The 19,654-nt window shown below is 37.6% G+C and overlaps 1 protein-coding gene across 4 annotated transcripts in view; it reads right to left on the reverse strand.

Moving 5' to 3' along the window:
* The window catches only part of NR3C2 (nuclear receptor subfamily 3 group C member 2), a 363,758-nt gene that overhangs the window by 182,057 nt on the left and 162,047 nt on the right, over window positions 1-19,654 (reverse strand). For 3 of the 4 annotated variants that reach the window (XM_032148076.2, XM_032148085.2, XM_032148082.2), the window contains one exon: window positions 1,650-1,801. In XM_032148076.2, the coding sequence (XP_032003967.1) occupies window positions 1,650-1,801 (152 nt within the window). The remainder of the gene's footprint in view (window positions 1-1,649; window positions 1,802-19,654) is intronic. The other variant, XM_032148091.2, reaches the window with a different exon arrangement.

Genomic DNA, 19,654 nt, shown 5'->3' on the forward strand with positions numbered 1-19,654 from the left:
CACCTATTTATCTTCTACTGAACCAATCATCTAATTAAGGAAAGAGAGAAGGAGGCAGGGGAAGCCTCACAAAAGCAAACTGACTTCAGTACTGTGCAAATTTATTTTTCCTACTTTCTGAAAAATTGGCCTTCTGGTAACAGAACCCACATTTTCCTAAGGGAAATGTCCTTCCCCATTCTCGGTGGTTCAGGTTGTCCGACTCCAGCCAGAACCAGCCTATCCGATCACCACATTTTCCAGCCACAGGCACTGGGGCAGAGTTGGGCACGTGAGCCAAGTTCAATCTGAGGAGATTCCACTGGGAGCTTTTATAGGAATTGCTAGGAACAGAAAACCTCTTTTTAATGGAGGTCTGGTAGCTGTCTCAGCACCATGACAGAACGTGCATGAGAACAGAGCCAGAACAAAACCAAGCGACTGAGGGAGCGGGATTGAGTTCTAACGACCTGGCTTAAGACCATGGCTTGCCTGAAGCCAAGCCTACACTAGGACTTTCCAGTATGTAGGCCAATGAATTTCCATTAAGCCAGTTTGCTGAATTTTCTGTCACCTGTAACCAAGTGCTCATAATCCTGAGAAAGAATTACTGAGCTCCTTTTACCAATTCAATGCTAGGTTTGAGGACTACCAAATAATTAATAGTGTAAATAATGTAAAAATCATGTTATATCAATTAATGCAAAATCAATCTCAAGAGAAAGAATAACTACTTGGTTAACTTTTTCATTCCACAACTAAAGATACGACCTTGTGGTCTCTGGCAAAATAGAGGGAAAACATTCAAGCCACTTATGTTTAAGCCTCTGAAGCACCAAATCATCTCTAAGAAAACTTCCCTGAGAAATAAACCTTAGGGAGTCTCCATGTGGAGCCCTTTAGTGAATGTAATTGTCCATTATACAATGAATCTTTTACTAATAGCAAAAATTCTACACTTTCACCAGACACAGTTTTCAACATCAATAAAATCATCTGGTCTAAGTCTGATGGTAACTAACTGCTTATAAGTGAGGATGGGGAAAGGCAAAAATAAATTAAAGACCATTTCTCCTTAAGGAGTACAATTTTGGGGCAGAAGCAAAAGCTAGCCTAACTATGCATAGTGAATCTCAGTCAGGTTTTTCATTTAATATGCTCATTTGGAAACTTTCAGGAGGAATAAAGGCGGGACTCACACAGGGGCCTGGAGCTTGAACCAGCTGGTAAATGAAATTATTCTGTATGGAACACAAATCAGAGTTGATTCTGATATTAATGTTTTAATTTGCCACAAACACATATTTATACAGAAACCCAGAAAAGGCAGAAATCATGTATTCTGTGTGTGCCTAGTAAAACTACTATTCCAGATCACACAAATTAAATTTACGATGACAAGGAATTATTTTTCTGAGTCTTACTGAAAAACAAACTGTGACAAACAACAAAAAAACTTCTTTGGTTGATCCTTGCTCAGAATTTCAAATCTTGCTCATTAAATATTGCTCTGTGGAAAATCTCCAGGTGGTTTTTATATAAGGCACTATTACTGTTTATCACTGACAGATTAAATAAAAAATCTTTTTGAAGAATTCCCAATAATGCGATAGCATTAGCTGTACAAGTAAACTACACACTAGGAAAAAATATGTAAAAGGAACACCCACATGAACATTTACCTTCCACTGCTCTTTTGAAGAAAACTTTGCAGCTGCCACAGGTGACTACCCCATAATGGCATCCTGAAGCCTCATCCCCACACACCAAACATATTTTTGAAGGTCTTGAAGATCCAGTAGAAACACTTCGTAAAGTAGAGCTGGGGAAAGAAATGGAGATTTAAATAACTACACCGTAAAGGCATATTTAACATGCTGCACAGCTTAGCTCAAAATTTGTCAATAATCACGGTTCGATACAAGAATTAGGTATGTAATGGCCACATAATACGTGACTTAGCAAAATAAAGGTAAAACCCGATGAGTGGAGCAATGCTATCAAGGCTATTGTGTAGCAAAGCCTCTTCTCAGTACTGAGAAATAAGAAATAATCAAATGTAAATCTCTTTCCTTCTTTTCCTATTTTTGGAGAAGGTTTATCAAAAAACCACATTATTTGCACTTTAAGTGGGCAGGGCAAAGAATCTTGAACGAAGTCATCATGGATGTATTTGCTGTCCTTTTGTTTTTGCATCAAAGAACTATTATTATATTACTCAACACTCTTCAGACTCACATATCTCAATTATGCCAAAAAAATTTTAAACCTCCTCTTTCCAAAATAATCCACTAATTAAAAAAAAAAATTATCTTGTCTCAACTGCCAGTAATTTTATCCCTCTAAGCTCCTGCATTTTTTCATGTTATCTTATACAGATGTGTTCTAATTACTTCATTTTGCTTACTAATTAGAAGGGACACAGCCAATAATAAAACAAAAAGCCAAACGGTAAATATCTCAGGTATCTTTCATGGTAAGAAACCGAACGGCTCTCTGGGAAACAGTTTTTAGGGACAAACGTAACCCTTTGGGCAACAATCTGTTTGAATACTTTTTAAGGGGAATCTTCTCAAGATATATTATGTAGTACTATGTTAGCTGATGACACTCCCTAAACAAAATGTTTTAACTTCTGATAAGGAATCAGTTCAGTGACAGTTTAGACATGTACCAAGCAGGCAAACAAGTTGATTTTTCAATTTGCAGTCCACATACATTTCTTGAATATTTACCTGCAGGTCCTGTGCAAGATAGCAAGAGAAAAAAAATACAGAAATCCAGTCTCTGCCCTCAAATTTGGTGGGGGCATAAACTATTATGAAGATCTAGTAGCAACACTTCATAAAGTAGAACTGGGGAAAGTGCTATGGTGCACTATGGTAAGCGCTATGGTGCACTATGGTAAGCGCTATGGTGCAATACGGTAAGTGCTATAGTGCAGGGTAATGGGGGCAGCACACTGTGAATAAAGGAATTACAAAACACTTCTTGAAATGTGACAGCTCGTCATCTAGCATTAGGTATATCTCCTAATGCTGTCCCCGCCCCCCCCACCCCCCACCCCACAACAGTACCCGGAATGTGATGTTCCCCTTCCTGTGTCCATGAGTTCTCATTGTTCAATTCCCACCTATGAGTGAGAACATGCAGTGTTTGGTTTTTTGTCCTTGCGATAGTTTACTGAGAATGATGTTTTCCAGTTTCATCCATGTCCCTACAAAGGACACGAACTCATCATTTTTTATGGCTGCATAGTATTCCATGGTGTATATGTGCCACATTTTCTTAATCCAGTCTATTGTTGTTGGACATTTGGGTTGGTTCCAAGTCTTTGCTATTGTGAATAGTGCCGCAATAAACATACATGTGCATGTGTCTTTATAGCAGCATGATTTATACTCCTTTGGGTATATACCCAGTAATGGGATGGCTGGGTCAAATGGTATTTCTAGTTCTAGATCCCTGAGGAATCGCCACACTGACTTCCACAATGGTTGAACTAGCGGGGACAGCATTAGGAGCTAATGGGTGCAGGAAATCAACATGGCACATGGATACATATGTAACAAACCTGCACATTGTGCACATGTACCCTAAAACCTAAAGTATAATAATAAAAAAAAAAAGATAATATGTAATAGCTTAAAAAATAAAACAACAAAAAACTGGGTATCTTTGACATTTGTCATGATTCTGATATTAGCCAAAAAGATTGCGTACTCAGTAAGGAACATATGAACATTTTCAAATAGATCAGGCTTACCCAAAGTTGTATTCTATTATTATTTAAATAAACACTTAAAGTGCAAAAAAAAAAAAAAAAAAAAAGAAATGTGACAGCTAACCTGAGTTTTGAAGCATGACTAGGTGAGAGCCAGAGTAAGAAAGGGGGCAGAGGCGGAAGAATGTGCAGTGGCTCAGAGAAATGGGAGCTGGATGGGCTCAGAAAACTGGATAGAGTTGCTGTATGTCACTTCTATTACCTTGCTGTCAAAGCTTTTGCCTCCATGCCAAAAAGCAGAAACATGGAAAAATGTCAATGAAAAGTCTAAAATGGTTATGTTACAGTGAAGATTTCTCTATTTTTCAAGTCTGCTAAAATGTGATAATAATGCGTTAATATTTGTTTAAAGTATTTCGAACTATACTCTCACGAAAAACAGAGGAAAGAACAAGCTATACAGCTGCTTATAGCATGACTGCCTTTCTAGAAAATGACATCTTAAATCAAGGACTGAAATAATGTTCTCCAAAGTTGTTTCTCCTTCTGAGAAAAGTGCTCCTTATTATTTTTATTGGTATCCTTTGACTTCTTTACGGCATTCAAAACATTCCATTTTAGCACCAGTAACTTCTTCAACATATTAGCCAGTAAAACTCAATCCATACCCTGTCTGACTCGTCTTACACTTCACAAGAAAACACCACGGCTTTGTAAATATTTAGAATATAACTTAAAATCATCATGAAAATGTAATTGCTTTTTCACAACTATAAGCATACACGGGATTTTTATTAGACATTTCTGTGGGCCTTGATCCCAGTACTATTTTATTGGGATCTGAGCTTCAGTCTTTGGAACTCTCCTCTTTTTCTATCCCGACTTACTTTCTCGGTGATCTCATCTAGTCTCTTGGCTTTCAATATCGCCAATATGCTGGCAACTTCCAAATATTTATCTCTAGCTCAGACCCCTCCCTGGAATTTCAGACCCATTTATTCAACTGCCCACTTGGTATCTCCACTTGGGTGTCTAACGCACCTCAACCTTAACATGGGCAAACTTTGTGGATCGTTCCCTGCCTCCAAACGTGTTCATTTCACAGATACCCTCTTCTCAGTTAACAGCAACTACTATGGGTGGAACTGTGTCCCCCCAAAATTCATAAGCTGAAGTCCTAGCCCTTAGTACCTTGTAATGTGACATTATTCGGGATTAGGGTTGCACAGATGTAATTAGTTAAGATGAAGTCATACTGGACTAGAGTAGACCCCTAATCCAATAGGACTGATGTTATTATATACAGGGGAAATTGGAACATAGACACCTGCATGAGGAGAACACCATGTTTAGATTAAGGCAGAGAGTCCGTGCTTGGGCTAAAAAGCACGGACTCGTCTCTGACTCTTCTCTCTCTCACACAACACCCCCAGCCCTGAATCTGTTAAATTTTATTCATTTTATCCATAGAACATACTCAGATTCTGATCAATCTCCAAAAACTCCTCCAGCACCATCTACTTTGAGCTGTCAACATCTCTTACCTGGGATTCTGCAGAAGCTTCCTAGCTGATCTTCTGGTTTCTCTTTGCTCTGTTCCCCCCCACCATCTCCACTCCCTGCCAGTCCCTGCCAGAATGACCCTTATGCATTAATTCTTTTTTTCTTATTTCTATACTCTATCCCTTAATGATCTCATCCACAATCCTAGCTTCGAACAGCTCGCTTGGTGAATGACTTTCCAAATCTTTACAGCCAGCTCCAACCTCTACGCCGTGTTCCAATTTCAAGACTGCCTTATTAGCTTCTTGAGCATATCATGCTCAAAACAATATTTACTTTCTTTTTCCATATTTTGATGTTGTGAAAGAGTACTGCCATCTGCTAGTTACCCAGGTTCAAATCTTGTACTCTTCCCTCAACTATCCAATCTAATCAGTTACCACCAGGTCCTGCTCAGTCCAGCTCTGCAAACTCTCACATAGCTTCTCTGCATCCCACGGTTGGTAACACTGGTTCAGGCCCTTGTTACTTCCCAAGGGTTCTTCCATAACTCTAGCTTTTCCTTCCAGTTCATTCTACAGTGACTGCTAACGAATCTGAAGATAAAGGTTCTGACTTTTATGCTTAGAAATCTTCAGTCATCCCTTCTGAATGCCACCATAAATAAAAATCTTAGTAGGACACTTAAAGTCTTTCTCCCTACTATCAGCCTTCTCCTTCAGGGTCTAATCATAATGCTTAACCTTATGCTCAGCACATGCCAACATCCCTGTTGAAGTCTTCTGGTCAACCACCATTTACAGGACCTAGCATTTCCTCTCCCTCACTCCCACTGGAAACCCTGTCCATCATTAAAGGGCCCTGATGTTCCCCCAGCATGAAGTACCACTCTCCCTTCTCCTAACTCCTTCACATTTTGCTAATCCTTCTCCTTCAGCAGTTACCACTCTTCCTCTTGTATTAGTGACTTGTGCACTTATCCTAATCCCTTGACAGCAAAAATTTTATTGTATGCATCTCTTTGTTCCCAACGCCATTAGCCCAGTGTTGGTACTATTTATTGAGTGAATGAAATCGCACTCCTAATCTCATTACAGTAGAACACAAATTTACAAAAGGCAATTTTACAGAGGTAAATTAATGAGGCCAAGGTTATCAGTTCAATTCCCATATGGTTCATTTAGCTTTGCACAGAGGGAAAAAAGAATCCAGGGACAGACTACTGTCAAAAGCTCAGCCAGCTGTCTTGCAAACATATGCATTATGAACACAAGAGACAGGTCACAAAAATAGATGGGTTTGGAAAACTCTAGTCTCTATTGACACACTATCATGTGGTTATCTTTCAAACTAAAAGATGGCACATGGTTGGAAAATTGTTTGCATCCAGTTTTAAGAAACACATTTAGATTATACACATCACAAAAGGGGGGGGGCAGATCTTGAACTCACTTTTCTTCTTAGACACTGAATGTCTTTAAAATACAAAGCATGTTTAGTGATTTGTATGTCAAAATTCAACTGTAGAGTATAAGAAATTTACCAAACATCTACACACAGGATGTAAAGCCCAAACTGAGGGCCAAACATGCAGGAATCAAAGACAGGAATGGAGGCTCAGTTAGGAGGCCTGGGCTCTAGTTCTAGCTCTGCCATTAACTGGTGAAACCTTTGCAAAATCGCCTCTCCTCTCTGGGCCATAATTCTCAGCAAAAAGAGGTTCAACAGATGATAGCTAAGATCCTTTTCAAGATATCCTTTTAAGATAAAAGTATAAAAATAAATGGGATAGCCTGTCCTGATCAAGTTTAATGCAAATTGAGCTGCAAACTCAAATTAAAAACAACGTATTCTGAAATCCAGTAAACACTGACCTGGATCAAACATAAAAAATGTAATAAAATATTATTCTTTCTAAATCAGCTAATTATATGACGCTTAAAATCTTTTTTACCTTGATATAATATCTGTGCTGCTGATTTTGGTTAAAATGTCTGAATAAATGTAAGCAATAGATGGTATTCTACATCCCTCCAAACCATTTTAATATTGAAGAGTTAGAAAAAACTACCCAAACTCATCATTTTGGGGGTTAATAATCAAAGAAACACTGTTCACAGAAAGAAGTTTATCATCAGCAAAGGTAGTTCGGAGAATTTTATACAAACGTTAAAGTATTATAAAGGCAGAAATGAGTGAACATTATATTTCCATTTGTAAAGACAGTATTTCTCTTAGGGAAACACAAGCAAGCTGCAACTATTTTCAGTACTAAATATACTGCTTCTAATGACTCAGTAAAGAGACAGAAAAGATTAACCAAAGGTTTATACTGATTTTGGTGACCGTCAGGAGGAAATACACTAGCCAATCATCAAAAACACTTAGTGTGCTATGTTTTTCCCCGGGGAGAAGTAACAAGAAGCTATGTAAGAAAAAAAAATGATTTTTTACAAATCAAAAAATGCCTGGAGAAATTGGCTCATTGAGAATCTCTAAGGCACCGTGTTGTTCCAGGAATTATCATATGTAAAACTATCTTTCCCATCCTTACAGTAACTTCGTAACAAAACCGTAGTGATTGATCCACTTTCAGTGATTAGAAATTCTTCATATAAAAAAAGTCGTATTTTTTAAACTCAATATGAATTAAACAAACCTATCTTTTATACTATTACTTAATCAGATAAAAGCTTCTACCACCACCACCACCGGCTACAGTGTTTTCTGTTTTTCCATATGTAATCAATTCAAGCATTCATTCACCTATCTTAGAGCACAGTGAGAATTTGGAGGACCATATAAACAGCACATCAGTAAACACCCTCACATACTGATCTGAACATGCTGGTGTGTTTAAATTATTCATTAACTAGGCCAAGTATTGAAAGTCTACTGTGGGCCCCACTGTTCTAGGCACTGAGAAAAACTGGAAGGAGAAAAGTCCTTATCCTCATGGAACTTCTATAGTCGTGGCGAATACAGAGACAATACAGAAGTAAACAAATAATTTCAGATAGAGGGAAGTATTACAAAGAAAATGAGAGACACTGAGATCGGACGAGGAGGGTGGGGGAGACAGGATCCATTAGATAAAATAGCTCCAGAAGGCCTCTTTTTTTTTGAGACTAGAGTCTCACTCTGTTGCAGGCTGGAGTGCAGTGGTGTGATCTCGGCTTACTGCAACCTCTGCCTCCCGGGTTCAAGCGATTCTCCTACCTCAGTCTTTAGAGTAGCTGGGACTACAGGCACCTGCCACCACGCCCAGCTAATTTTTGTATTTTTAGTAGAGATGGGGTTTCACCATGTTGGCCAGGACGGTCTCAATATCTTGACCTTGTGATCTGCCCGCCTCGGCCTCCCAACGTGCTGGGATTACAGGCATGAGCCACCGCACCAGGCCCAGAAGGCCTCTTTCTTTGGTGATACTGAAATGACAGAGTAGCCAGCCACGTGAAGACGCCAAAGGTAAGGGCAAGTGCAAAGTCTCTGAGACAGGAATGAATGCAACACATTCCAGAGAGAAAAATGAGGGCAATGGGGCCAAAATGTAGTCAATAAGGAGGAAGGAAAGATGAGAGGGTGCAGGATGTGAGGTCCAAGAAGATGGTGGGGCTGGATCCCATGGCTTTGGAAGGCTAAGGAGGCAGACTATTGTCCTGCATGCCATCAGAGTGCTGTGAACTCTGGAATGTTTTAAGGAGTCAGGTCACATGACCTAATTAACATTTTAAAATCTTACTGTGGCTGTTGGGTGGAGAATGGACTGCAGAAGTGGGTGACCTTGGACATGGGCAGACCAGCCAAAGAAGCTTCTGCAGTTGTCCAGGCAGGAGATAATAATGGTGTGAAGTAGGGTAAAAGTAGTAAAGACAGTGAGAAGTGGCTAATTCAGAGAAATTTTTTTAAAGTAGACAGTATCAACAGGACTTGCAGAAATACTGGATGGCGACACTATTAACTGATATCTAAGATGAGGGGAAGAGCAGTTTGGAGAGTTACGGGGAATTTCTTTTGGACCTGATAGTTGCAGAACAGTATATAGAGGATGACATGTTCCTATTTTTGTAGATAACAGAATTATAGTCTACCCAAAGGAAAAACTAGGAGCCATATATGTCAGGTTTATTAACTGTGTGCCACACTTTCCTTATCTGTTAGGTAGTGATAGCAAAGGTCCTACCACATCACATTGTTGCAGATTAAATGACTCAATATATTCAAGAACACTTAGAACGGTGTCTGGCAAATAATGTTATTTAAATTCTGGTTATGATTAATTAGTATTACCATTCGATCTATAATTCTTTTTAAAAAAATTTTTTTTTAAAGAGACAAGGTCTTGCTATGTTGCCCAGGCTGAGCTAGAACTCCTGGGTTCCTGGGATCCTCCACCTCAGCTTCCTGAGGAGCTGGGACTATAGGCACGTGCCACCACACCCAGCTAGATCTATAGTTCTTAATGGTGGCTGTCATAATAGTGGACCTACAGGTAATTCTACTGTTCTGTATTATATTCTTCTGTATGGCTTTTAATATGTAAAATAATGGTAAGCAGAAGAAAGGGTTTTAAAAAATAATTTAAAATAATACCACAATAGCGATATTGTTTGTTTACTGTATACAGTAAACAGAACTTTGTGTGCATATGGATTTCAACATTTCTTGTAAGAATTCTGGCTCCCCTGGTGTCTGCAGTGTATGGGGTGGGAAAAGCCACATTTTATCATTAAGATAAATAATTATTGAGATTCAAATATATACTCTTTTATACACAGAACACTAAATCTAAGAAACAGAAGGATTTGGAAACCATCAATATTTTAAAAAATACATTTAACAAACATAAATCAACCTTTAACAACTGTTTTACTGAAATTCTTATTTTCAATACACTTAAAATATACTTTAAAAAGCTCTTTGCTTAGTTTCCTTTTGTTTTGAAAGGCTTGTATTTTGAGTCACAATATTTTTTTTTTTTTTTTGAGACGGAGTCTCGCTCTGTCTCCCAGGCTGGAGTTCAGTGGCGCAATCTCAGCTCACTGTAACCTCCACCTCCTGAGTTGAAGCTATTCTCTGCCTCAGCCTTCTGAGTAGCTGGGATTACAGGCGCCCGCCACCACGCCTGGCTATTTTTTTGTATTTTTGGTAGAGATGAGGTTTCACCATCTTGGCCAGGCTGGTCTTGAACTCCTGACCTTGTGATCCACCTGCCTCGGCCTCCCAAAGTGCTAGGATTACAGGCATGAGCCACTGTGCCTGGCCTTGAGTCACAATATTTAACCTGAAGCAGCTCCTTCTAATATTCTCATTATTTAGGGGGAATATTTGAGAGCTGTTTTGTTATATTTTCTTTTATGATATTATCTTTGCTGACAAATGAATCATTTATGTTTTGGAAGATACTTCCTAACTAAATAAGGTTCATCCTCTCAATCAAGCCATGATTCACAATGCACTACAGATAGGAATTAAATAATTGATGTACACCTTACAACCTGAGCTGTTTTTAATAAAGTTACAGCTAAACGGAGAAAATTTGAGGACATAAATACCTTGGAAAATAATTAAAAATACCTTGGAAAATAATTTAAAGCACAGTGATGACAATTAGTCTTCCACAATTTACTTTTTTGTTTGGGGTACTGGTGCACGATAAAATTGGAGCTGGGTCAAGAAAAAATTAGGCCAAGTGCAGATGATGGTAAAACACACCAAGATCTAAAACTCAAGGAGCTGTACCTTAGAGACAACCACGGAAAATGGCCCAAATCATGGAGGGTCTCTAACACGAGATTAAGTGTTGATGATCCTAGGACAAAGAGTTGAAATGTCTGGTAAGCAACCAACAGTGTGGCATGGAAAATGAAGAAATAGCTTTAAAAATCTACGATGTTAAAGGATACAATTAAGTGACTGATTACAACTTTTAATATGCACAATAGAGACAATGAATGAATAAAGGCCTAGTGAACTGAAAAATCCAGGGACCATTGGACAGGGCAAGCTTGAAAAACATGTTCAACAAGAGAAAGGCTGGAATGTAACTTAAAAGACAGGTTGTCCTCAGAGAGTAAGGACTCCATGTTCTTTTTTGGAACAATGACTGACTGAGCCTATCCGAAAGCTGAAGTAAACAGTAGAGAAGATCCTAGATAGAAATCTACAAAAAACCCAACATTTCTGGTTAGGCAGGGAAAGAAGATCTTGCTAACAAACCTGAGGAAGAAAAGTCCAAGTTGGGGAGCAAGATAAGGCAGAATCTGGGAATCAAAGGGAGGAAAAAGCATCCATGGTGGACTGTGTGTAGTGTCAACTGTCAACAAGAGGACAAGACTGAAGGCGCACCATGTGGATGTGGTCATTGTTGATACTGTTGACCTTATCGATGGTAGTTTTTAAGCATATATGCACATGTATAAGATGCATATGTAAACTATATTAAAGTAAAAAATATCACTCCACATCTTTTCTGTTAAGGATTTTCCATACTCAGGGAAGTTGTCTTTGTCATAAAACTATATCCGATAGTATGCACTTGAGCATATACAGAATCTCTAAAAAGATCTAACATCAAATCATCTCCAGAAATATTTACTGAGCATGCATATGTCAATCAGTGGTTGCTGATACAATGATTATATCTATGTATAAAAAACAAAAAAACAAAACAAAGAAACAAAAAAAAAAACCTGTCAGCACAATTTATTTGCCTCTGCAATCTGTGGCATGTGTGAGCGTACTTATATTTATTATAAGTTATTCAGAATCCTCAGGGAAGGAATCATGAACTTACTGCCTCATCTGTAGATCAGTACTTTACAACATATATTTTAAGAAAATGACTACTAAATGCTTGAGTGTTTCTATTCATAAATACAGTGGCTTTGCTTTTGAAAAAGATTATATATGTACACATGTGTATGTGACATAATTTAACTTTTTCCCCTTTAATATTATCCTTACATTATGATACAGACTTAGATGCTGATACAGATGGCATGAGACTCTGAGGACTGATGGGTACCGGACCTAATGTGAATCTTGAACACGAGTTATTTAGAAGTTACTGATTTCAGCATTTTTTTTTTTTTTTTTTTTTGCTTACCACATTTTCAAAAAATTGATGTAAAACATGTTTCATCATGCTGACCTTTCTCAGCAACAAAATATGGTTTCTTTCTATAAATGTAGTTAACAAATCAAAGCTTCAAACATCTTTTTCCCCTAGTGTTTTTCCTCACATTGTAGAAATAATCATTTTCTTTGCCCTTGGTACTGCCCTCTCAATCCACCTCTTACTGATGCTGTGTGTGACTGAGACACAAGATCACAGACACTGTTCCATCAATCCACTTGCATCCTCTCTTCTACTTCTTTTACAGTAAGCTTTTCACAAAGGATAAAAGGATATCTTTTATTGTTTCAGAAATTTACATGAGAACATGTTTACAGAAGCTCATTCTAAAAATCTATAAATACTTCACAGTCATTAACGACAATTAATGGCAATGCTATAGTGCTTTTGCTGACATGACACCACGCCATATTTATTTCAAACCTACTATCTGACTTTGAGCGGAATTACCACTCTTCAAAATATTTAAAATGGTATCTTAAGATGACATCAAAGAATGGGTTCAAATAAATTCATTCTTTAACATTTCAGCTTCTGAATCATCAGTGAAGTCTTTGGGTATTTTTTCATTAAGAATTCCCCCAGCAGAAAACAGCAGAGGCTTTAAATAAGAGCAACCATAGGGCACTAGTCAATAGATTTGGATGACGGACTCTGCAAAGAAATTCAGAGCCACCTTTTCTAGTCTAGCCCCAATATACTTCAGGACTGATGAATCAATGCTGTACTATTCCAAAAACAGTTTCCTATGCTCACTTTTAACTGAGCTGCCATAGGAAATAGTTGTTTCCTACCTGTTTTCAAATCCTGTTTGCAAAATCAGGAATTTCTTATGGTTCATTTTAACACATTTCTGACCTCTGGCTTTAATGATAAAACCAGATTCTGCTATAAGATAGCATTTCCAATTAGATAAAAATTATTCTTTACTATAATGTGGGCAATATACTAAGTATAGTGGTCATAGGTCTTCAAGGGTAAACATTAAAGTATGGAGGTGAAGTTGGAAACTGCTTCTTCCACTCCCAGACAGCAGAGTTTTCTTCCATGATCACATTCTCCACGAATTTGAGCAGTTATTTTTAAAATTCTTATTGTTGTTATTATTTTCATATGCTTTGCTATTTTTTTCTGATCCATTTCACTGTTTTCACTTTTCAAGGGAAAATGCTCCTTTAAAAATGATTTTAATAAACCAAACTGAATGCTCATTTCCTGACTTGGCATGACCAGAACAATGAAGGAATCCTGAGTACTTTCTTTGGGTCTTTTGTTTTTCTCAGGGTTTGAAGTTTGGGGTTGTTTCTTTGACTTCCTCCCTCCACAAATATTTGAAGCCTAAGGTTTCAGAAAGGCTGTTTTTTGGCCGCTAAGATTTTCGGCACACACTGAACCAGTAGTGCTCCATGTGGCCACATGAAAGTACATAAAAATATAATGTTTATTTCCTTAGCCACCATCTTTTCTAGATGTCTTGCACTCTACTCTACTTTTAAGGAAAATTAAAAAAAAAAAAAAGCGAAAACTACCAAATACTCTACCTCTTTCCATCTGTGTCCCCTTTCCACCTGCCTGCATCCTCCTCTCATACATATTTTGGCTTTGAGAAAAAAATCCATCACTGTTAGCGGAGCTGTGGGTATACTTGGCCCTTATTAGAACAGATGGTAAAATTATTTAAACATTTAATTTAAATTAAAAGGACTATTTAGATATTTGCCAGTGGTTGGAGTGGAAGAAGAAAGAACTAATCAGGGCCCGGCTTCTTTCTAGCTCGTTCATTAGCTAGCTAGTACCTCCCTCCTCACCTGATTTCTGTTGCTGTCCTAGTATTAAAGAATAAGGACAGTTACTTCCGAATATCCACCTAAACCTGTAGATTATATATTATGAGCAATAAGCAAGTATTGAAACAGTTATCTTCTCCCGCTATTCATTTATTCAACACAACCACTAAGCAACTAATGTATACCAGGCACTGTTCTAGGTCTCTTGATATGTATCAACTAACAAAACACACAAAAATCCTGACACTTAGAACTCATATTTTAGTACGAGGGAATAGCAAGGGGTGGTGGGGGTTTGCAGACAAATCTCTCCTGGAAAGTAAAGGAATATTAATGTATACATTAACTTCTATGACAATTTTGCATTACCTCCTCACTCTTACAAAAATGTATCAAGCCTGTTTAAAATAGCTTTTCTTGAAAGCAAGAGAAATCAAAATGAAAGTTCCAAATTCAATTAACTCAATGTAACTTCTGTTTCTTATAAATGACATAAAAATCATGTAGACTCAAGAAAGTGCTCTCAGGAGTACTGAGTGAGGATTGAATTAGATAACTTTATTATTATTATAAGCCTGTGGTGTGTGTGTGTAAGTGTGTGAAAGGACCCCTGGAATTTATTTAAGTCCATACTCTAGTCTTTTTTGCCTTCAGTGACATGTGGTAGTCCTTCAAATAAAAAGATATCCATATTTTTAATACTGGCTTTAATGCTCAATTTAAGTATTTTCCAAGGTTACAAAAATTTGTACTTAAAAACGACAATTGTTAAGTATACCTAAATAACTTTCATCTTTTGCCTAACACTCTTAAAAGCAATTATGGATGTTTTTTTCAGAAGTTTTTAAAATAAAAGTTAGGCTTTTGTCTTTGGCGCAGGTCTGAGAGAAGATGAAAAAGGTTTTGAAAACAAGGCAAATGGGATACATATCAAAGCAAACATAATATTGTTTAGGGGTCAGAAGTAAGTAGTTCCACTGGCGTTTGCAATAAAAGAAAGACTTCAGTATACCTATAAATAGTGATAGAAAAAGATAAAGAAGTTGAAGTAGGCTGCTTCTTTGGTTTTAACTGCAAGAAGGCAAGAAATAGTGAAGTCACTTTGATCCGTCTTGCTTCAAATGTCTTTCTGCCATGGATCGGGGACAGATGAGAAAAAGAAGGACAGTCGTCAATACCACCTGACCACCCACAACAAAGATATGAGTGAGCCTGGCCTTTCTCCCTCCATTTTATTAAATGGAAATACCTAAAGTCAGATTGATGAAATCTCCTATGTTTGATTTCAATGACATTTGAACATGAAATTAAGACTGCTAGATGTTTTTACTAGATTTCAAGGACATTATATCTTCCTCTATTAAAACTGTACCACCAATGCCTGTTTAAGATGAAGATTTTGAAATCTATGGCAATATTCCCTTTCTTGTGCTTGAAACAATGTATATAGAATATTCACTTTTTTGCGAGAAAGAGATTAATATTTTGAAATATAAGTGACAAAACACACATGTATACACACATGTATATACCTAAGCAACATTTACCAAGCTTTAAAGATTATGGTCACTAAATTATTTTATATATAGTAAAATAATGTTAAGGGATCAGATGGCATCTTGGGTTTCTTTTTCTTAATTTAGTAAAACTTACCCAAACTGAAATATAATTTTCAAAGAGCTACAAAAAACGAGGGAGTCAGCCCCAGGGGTGCTGGCTGTGTTCCCAGCACAGTGTATCACAAGGACAGGAGGCAACTTAGAAGAGCCAACTCAGACATGAGAAGGAACACAGGGCTGAGACAGCAAGGTGGTCAGGAAGCAGAAAGACAACGAGAAGCAGAGAAGGTACACCAGGTCAAGGCTAGGAACTAGCTAGAGCCAGTGGGCACAGAGCATGACTAAGGCAAGGCTCCAAGTTGGAAGGGCTATCAGAAACCAGGCAACAGAATCACAGTGATCCTGCAGTGGGCACAGGGGGGTCACGCTCTGGAGCAAGAGATAAGGCAGCTGGTGCAGCTGGGGTGGAGTTGGGGGGCAGATGTGGATAACAATGTCAAGGGCAGATAAACTTTGAGGTCTGTAGAAGCCAGCTTCACACTAGGAGCACTGGAACCCAGCCCTGGCCACGTCACACTCAGCAAAAGAGAAACCAGTGGGCTTGACAGGTATAAAAGGCAGCTCATGAGAAAAAAAAAAAAAGGTAATACAGGTGAGAAAAGAAACGGAGAGAAATAATATCTTTATAAAAATAACAAGTAGCCAAAAGCAGCAAAAACTTTCCAAACATAGTAAGTGTTTTACAGGATCTCCTGTTAAGAACAAATGGTGTTCAAAAAGAAAAATGGCAAATAATTTATTGAAGTCTTAGAAAGACAGGTGTATATAGGTTTAGTCAGCAAATTTACCTCACAATGGCATATATTTTCAAGAAAAATAATGGCACAGATAAATTTGAGAGTGATATGATTTGGCTCTGTGCCCCCACCCAAATCTCATCTCTAATTGTAATTCTCATAGGTTGAGGGAGGGACCCGGTGGGAGGTGAATGGATCATGGGGGTGGTGTCCCCTATGCTGTTCTGATGGTGAGTTCTCATGAGAGCTGATGGTTTAGAAGTGTTGGGCAGCTCCCCACTCGCTCTTGCTCTCTCTCCCGCTGCCATGTAAGACGTGGCTTGCTTCCCCTTTGCCTTCTGCCATGATTGTAAGTTTCCTGAGGCCTCTCCAGTCATGCAGAACTGTGAGTCGATTAAGTCTGTTTAATGGACTCAGTCAATTACCCAGTCTCAGGTAGTTTTTTCTTTTCTTTTTTTTTTTTTTTTTTTGAGACGGAGTTCCGCTCTTTCACCCAGGCTGGAGTGCAACGGCATGATTTTGGCTCACTGCAATCTCCACCTCCTGGGTTCAAGTGATTCTCCCACCTCAGCTTTCTGAAAAGCTGGGATTACAGGTTCCCACCACCACGCCCAGCTAATTTTTGTATTTTTAGTAGAGACGGGGTTTTACCATGTTGGCTAGGGTGGTCTCGAACTCCTGACCTCAGGTGATCCACTCGCCTCTGCCTCCCAAAGTGCTGGGATTACAGGCATGAGCCACCGCGCCTGGCCTCAGGTAGTTCTTTATTAACAGTGTGAAAACGGAATAATACAGAGATAAAGGGCAAATAATTCTAAAGTACACATCTAACTTCACTGTTTATCTTCTAAGCAGAGAAAACTATTTTTAACTTAATTATAGCCACACTAAATGGAAAGATCATTAGAAATTTGCTTATGACACAGTTGCAAAGGGTTACCTTAAAGTACACAGGTCAGTTGATGAATTTTTCTAATAAGTGTAAGAAATTAAATGTAGGAAATAGATTTGTTAGGGTGGAAGAGAACTTTCTACTATACATTTGTAGGGGAAGAAAACTTGTTGAGGTCTAAAATTAAGTCTAAAAGGGCTTACTTTTATTTCCAAAGTATAAATCATAAAAGCAAAGAAGACAATATGAGGAATTCAATTTACTATAAAGTAGATAAGCCAATCTTATCTTTTCCTTTTTTTTTTTTTTTTGAGACAGTTTCACTCTTGTTGCCCAGGCTGGAGTGCAATGACATGATCATGGCTTACTGCAATCTCCACCTCCCAGTTTCAAGTGATTCTCCTGCCTCACCCCCACAAGTAGCTGGGATTACAGGCATGTACCACCAAGTGTGGTTAATTTTGTATTTTTAGTAGAGACGGGTTTTCACCATGTTGGTCAGTCTGGTCTCGAACTCCTGACCTCAGGTGATCCACCTGCCTCAGCCTCCCAAGGTGCTGGGATTACAGGCATGAGCCACGGTGCCCAGATGCCAATCTTATCTTATAAATAATAAAAAATATGAACCATAATGAAAATAACTAATATTATCATATGTTATACAACTATCAGGGAAAAAAACTGGAGTTCCCAAGAGTCAAGGGACATCAAGCAATTTTGAAGAAATTTTGAATTCAATTCCTGAAATAGGGAAAAGTATTTCAACTTAGGGTTTTTTTTTAAAACAAACATAATGTATGACACATTATGTATTAACATAAAATGCCATCATAATAAAGATGGGATGATCTGGGTTACAAAATTGCATAGTACTATTTAAATATTATTCTTAAGCCCCCTTACTCTTACGACGTGTTAAAATCATTCCAAAAGGTACAGAGCACAGTGAGCCCAATGTAAGATTTTCACCTGACTTAGAATCTTGGAATCCTTATTGCGAACACTTTATGAGAGTCTTAATACATTTGACCCTGAAAATTTCCTGGAATAGGAGAGGGAAGGCATGTGCAGTGGAGGACACCAGAAGAGTGAGGTGCTATTTTGTTGATTTCCTATTAAATACTAGAATTCTGCATATAAATTAGGAATTACAGGTTCTGATTCATTTGGATATATTTGCCTGTATGGTTTTTTCAATGTTATTTATATACCTACACTCTGATGTGCATCTTATCATTTGCATTTTATAGATCTTGAAGTAGACTCAGAATATACTAATGGAAGACCAAGGGTAGGAGAGTTTATCCTTACTACTCAAAAGAGTTACACAAAGTTAAAAGACTTGGTATAAAATTAAACAAATAATGGTATTACAGTACCACAGAAAGAGATTTCCTCTTCCTAATGATAGGTACAGTCCCAGCAAACTTTACCCAAAATCTAGAAAAAGGTCTATTGTCTGATAACAACAGTTACATAATGGTGCTCATTTAGCAAGTGGAACTGAATGAAAATAGGTAAGTATGGGCAACCTCCTTTTCCCACAATCAGTAATAGGCTGTTCCCGAGAAACAAATGTCAATCATTCAAATGTGTACTGCAATCTCCTATTGTTTGTTCAAGAGAAAAGTGCGGTAGCACTTCCAAAGTATAAGGGGAGACAACGGTTTTATTATTTTTCTTTTATACTATGAAATCCTTCACAGATAATTTATAACATGAATACCATAACTTAGTGATAAATGTCTTTTATAAAGTTTCAAGAATATTGACAGCTGTCTTTGACTCCAGTTAAAATGCCTGATGACATTTATTATTTCAAGCAAACACTGAACACAATTTACTGTGTGTTCAGTAACTTAATAACATTTAATCACATTTATTTCACTTGATCTTTAGAAACAAAAGAAATCAAAATATTTATCAATATTTTCTGTACTATTCTTTAAAAATAACATATTTTATGGGAACTGGATATATAGCAGCAAACTGAAGATCAAGATCATCTTTTTCTTTCGGTAAATGTTGGTATAAAATTCTACAAATCAGAATAGTCTCATAAATAAAAGCTTAAATTTCAGCTCTAAAAAAGTTCAAGTCTGTTACTTTGCAATATTAAGATAATGAATACCTGAAGAGGACATTTAGAAACTATTAAAACAGTATGAATCATTGCTGTATAGAAAATAATGTACCTTTGAATCCTCATGGCTACAGATCATCCTCATAGGCAGCATGAAGTTAAACTATTCAAATCTCTAGCAAATTAATCTAC

This window comes from Hylobates moloch, unplaced genomic scaffold, assembly GCF_009828535.3.
Source record: "Hylobates moloch isolate HMO894 unplaced genomic scaffold, HMol_V3 SCAFFOLD_3, whole genome shotgun sequence".
Classification (NCBI taxonomy): Eukaryota; Metazoa; Chordata; class Mammalia; order Primates; family Hylobatidae; genus Hylobates; species Hylobates moloch.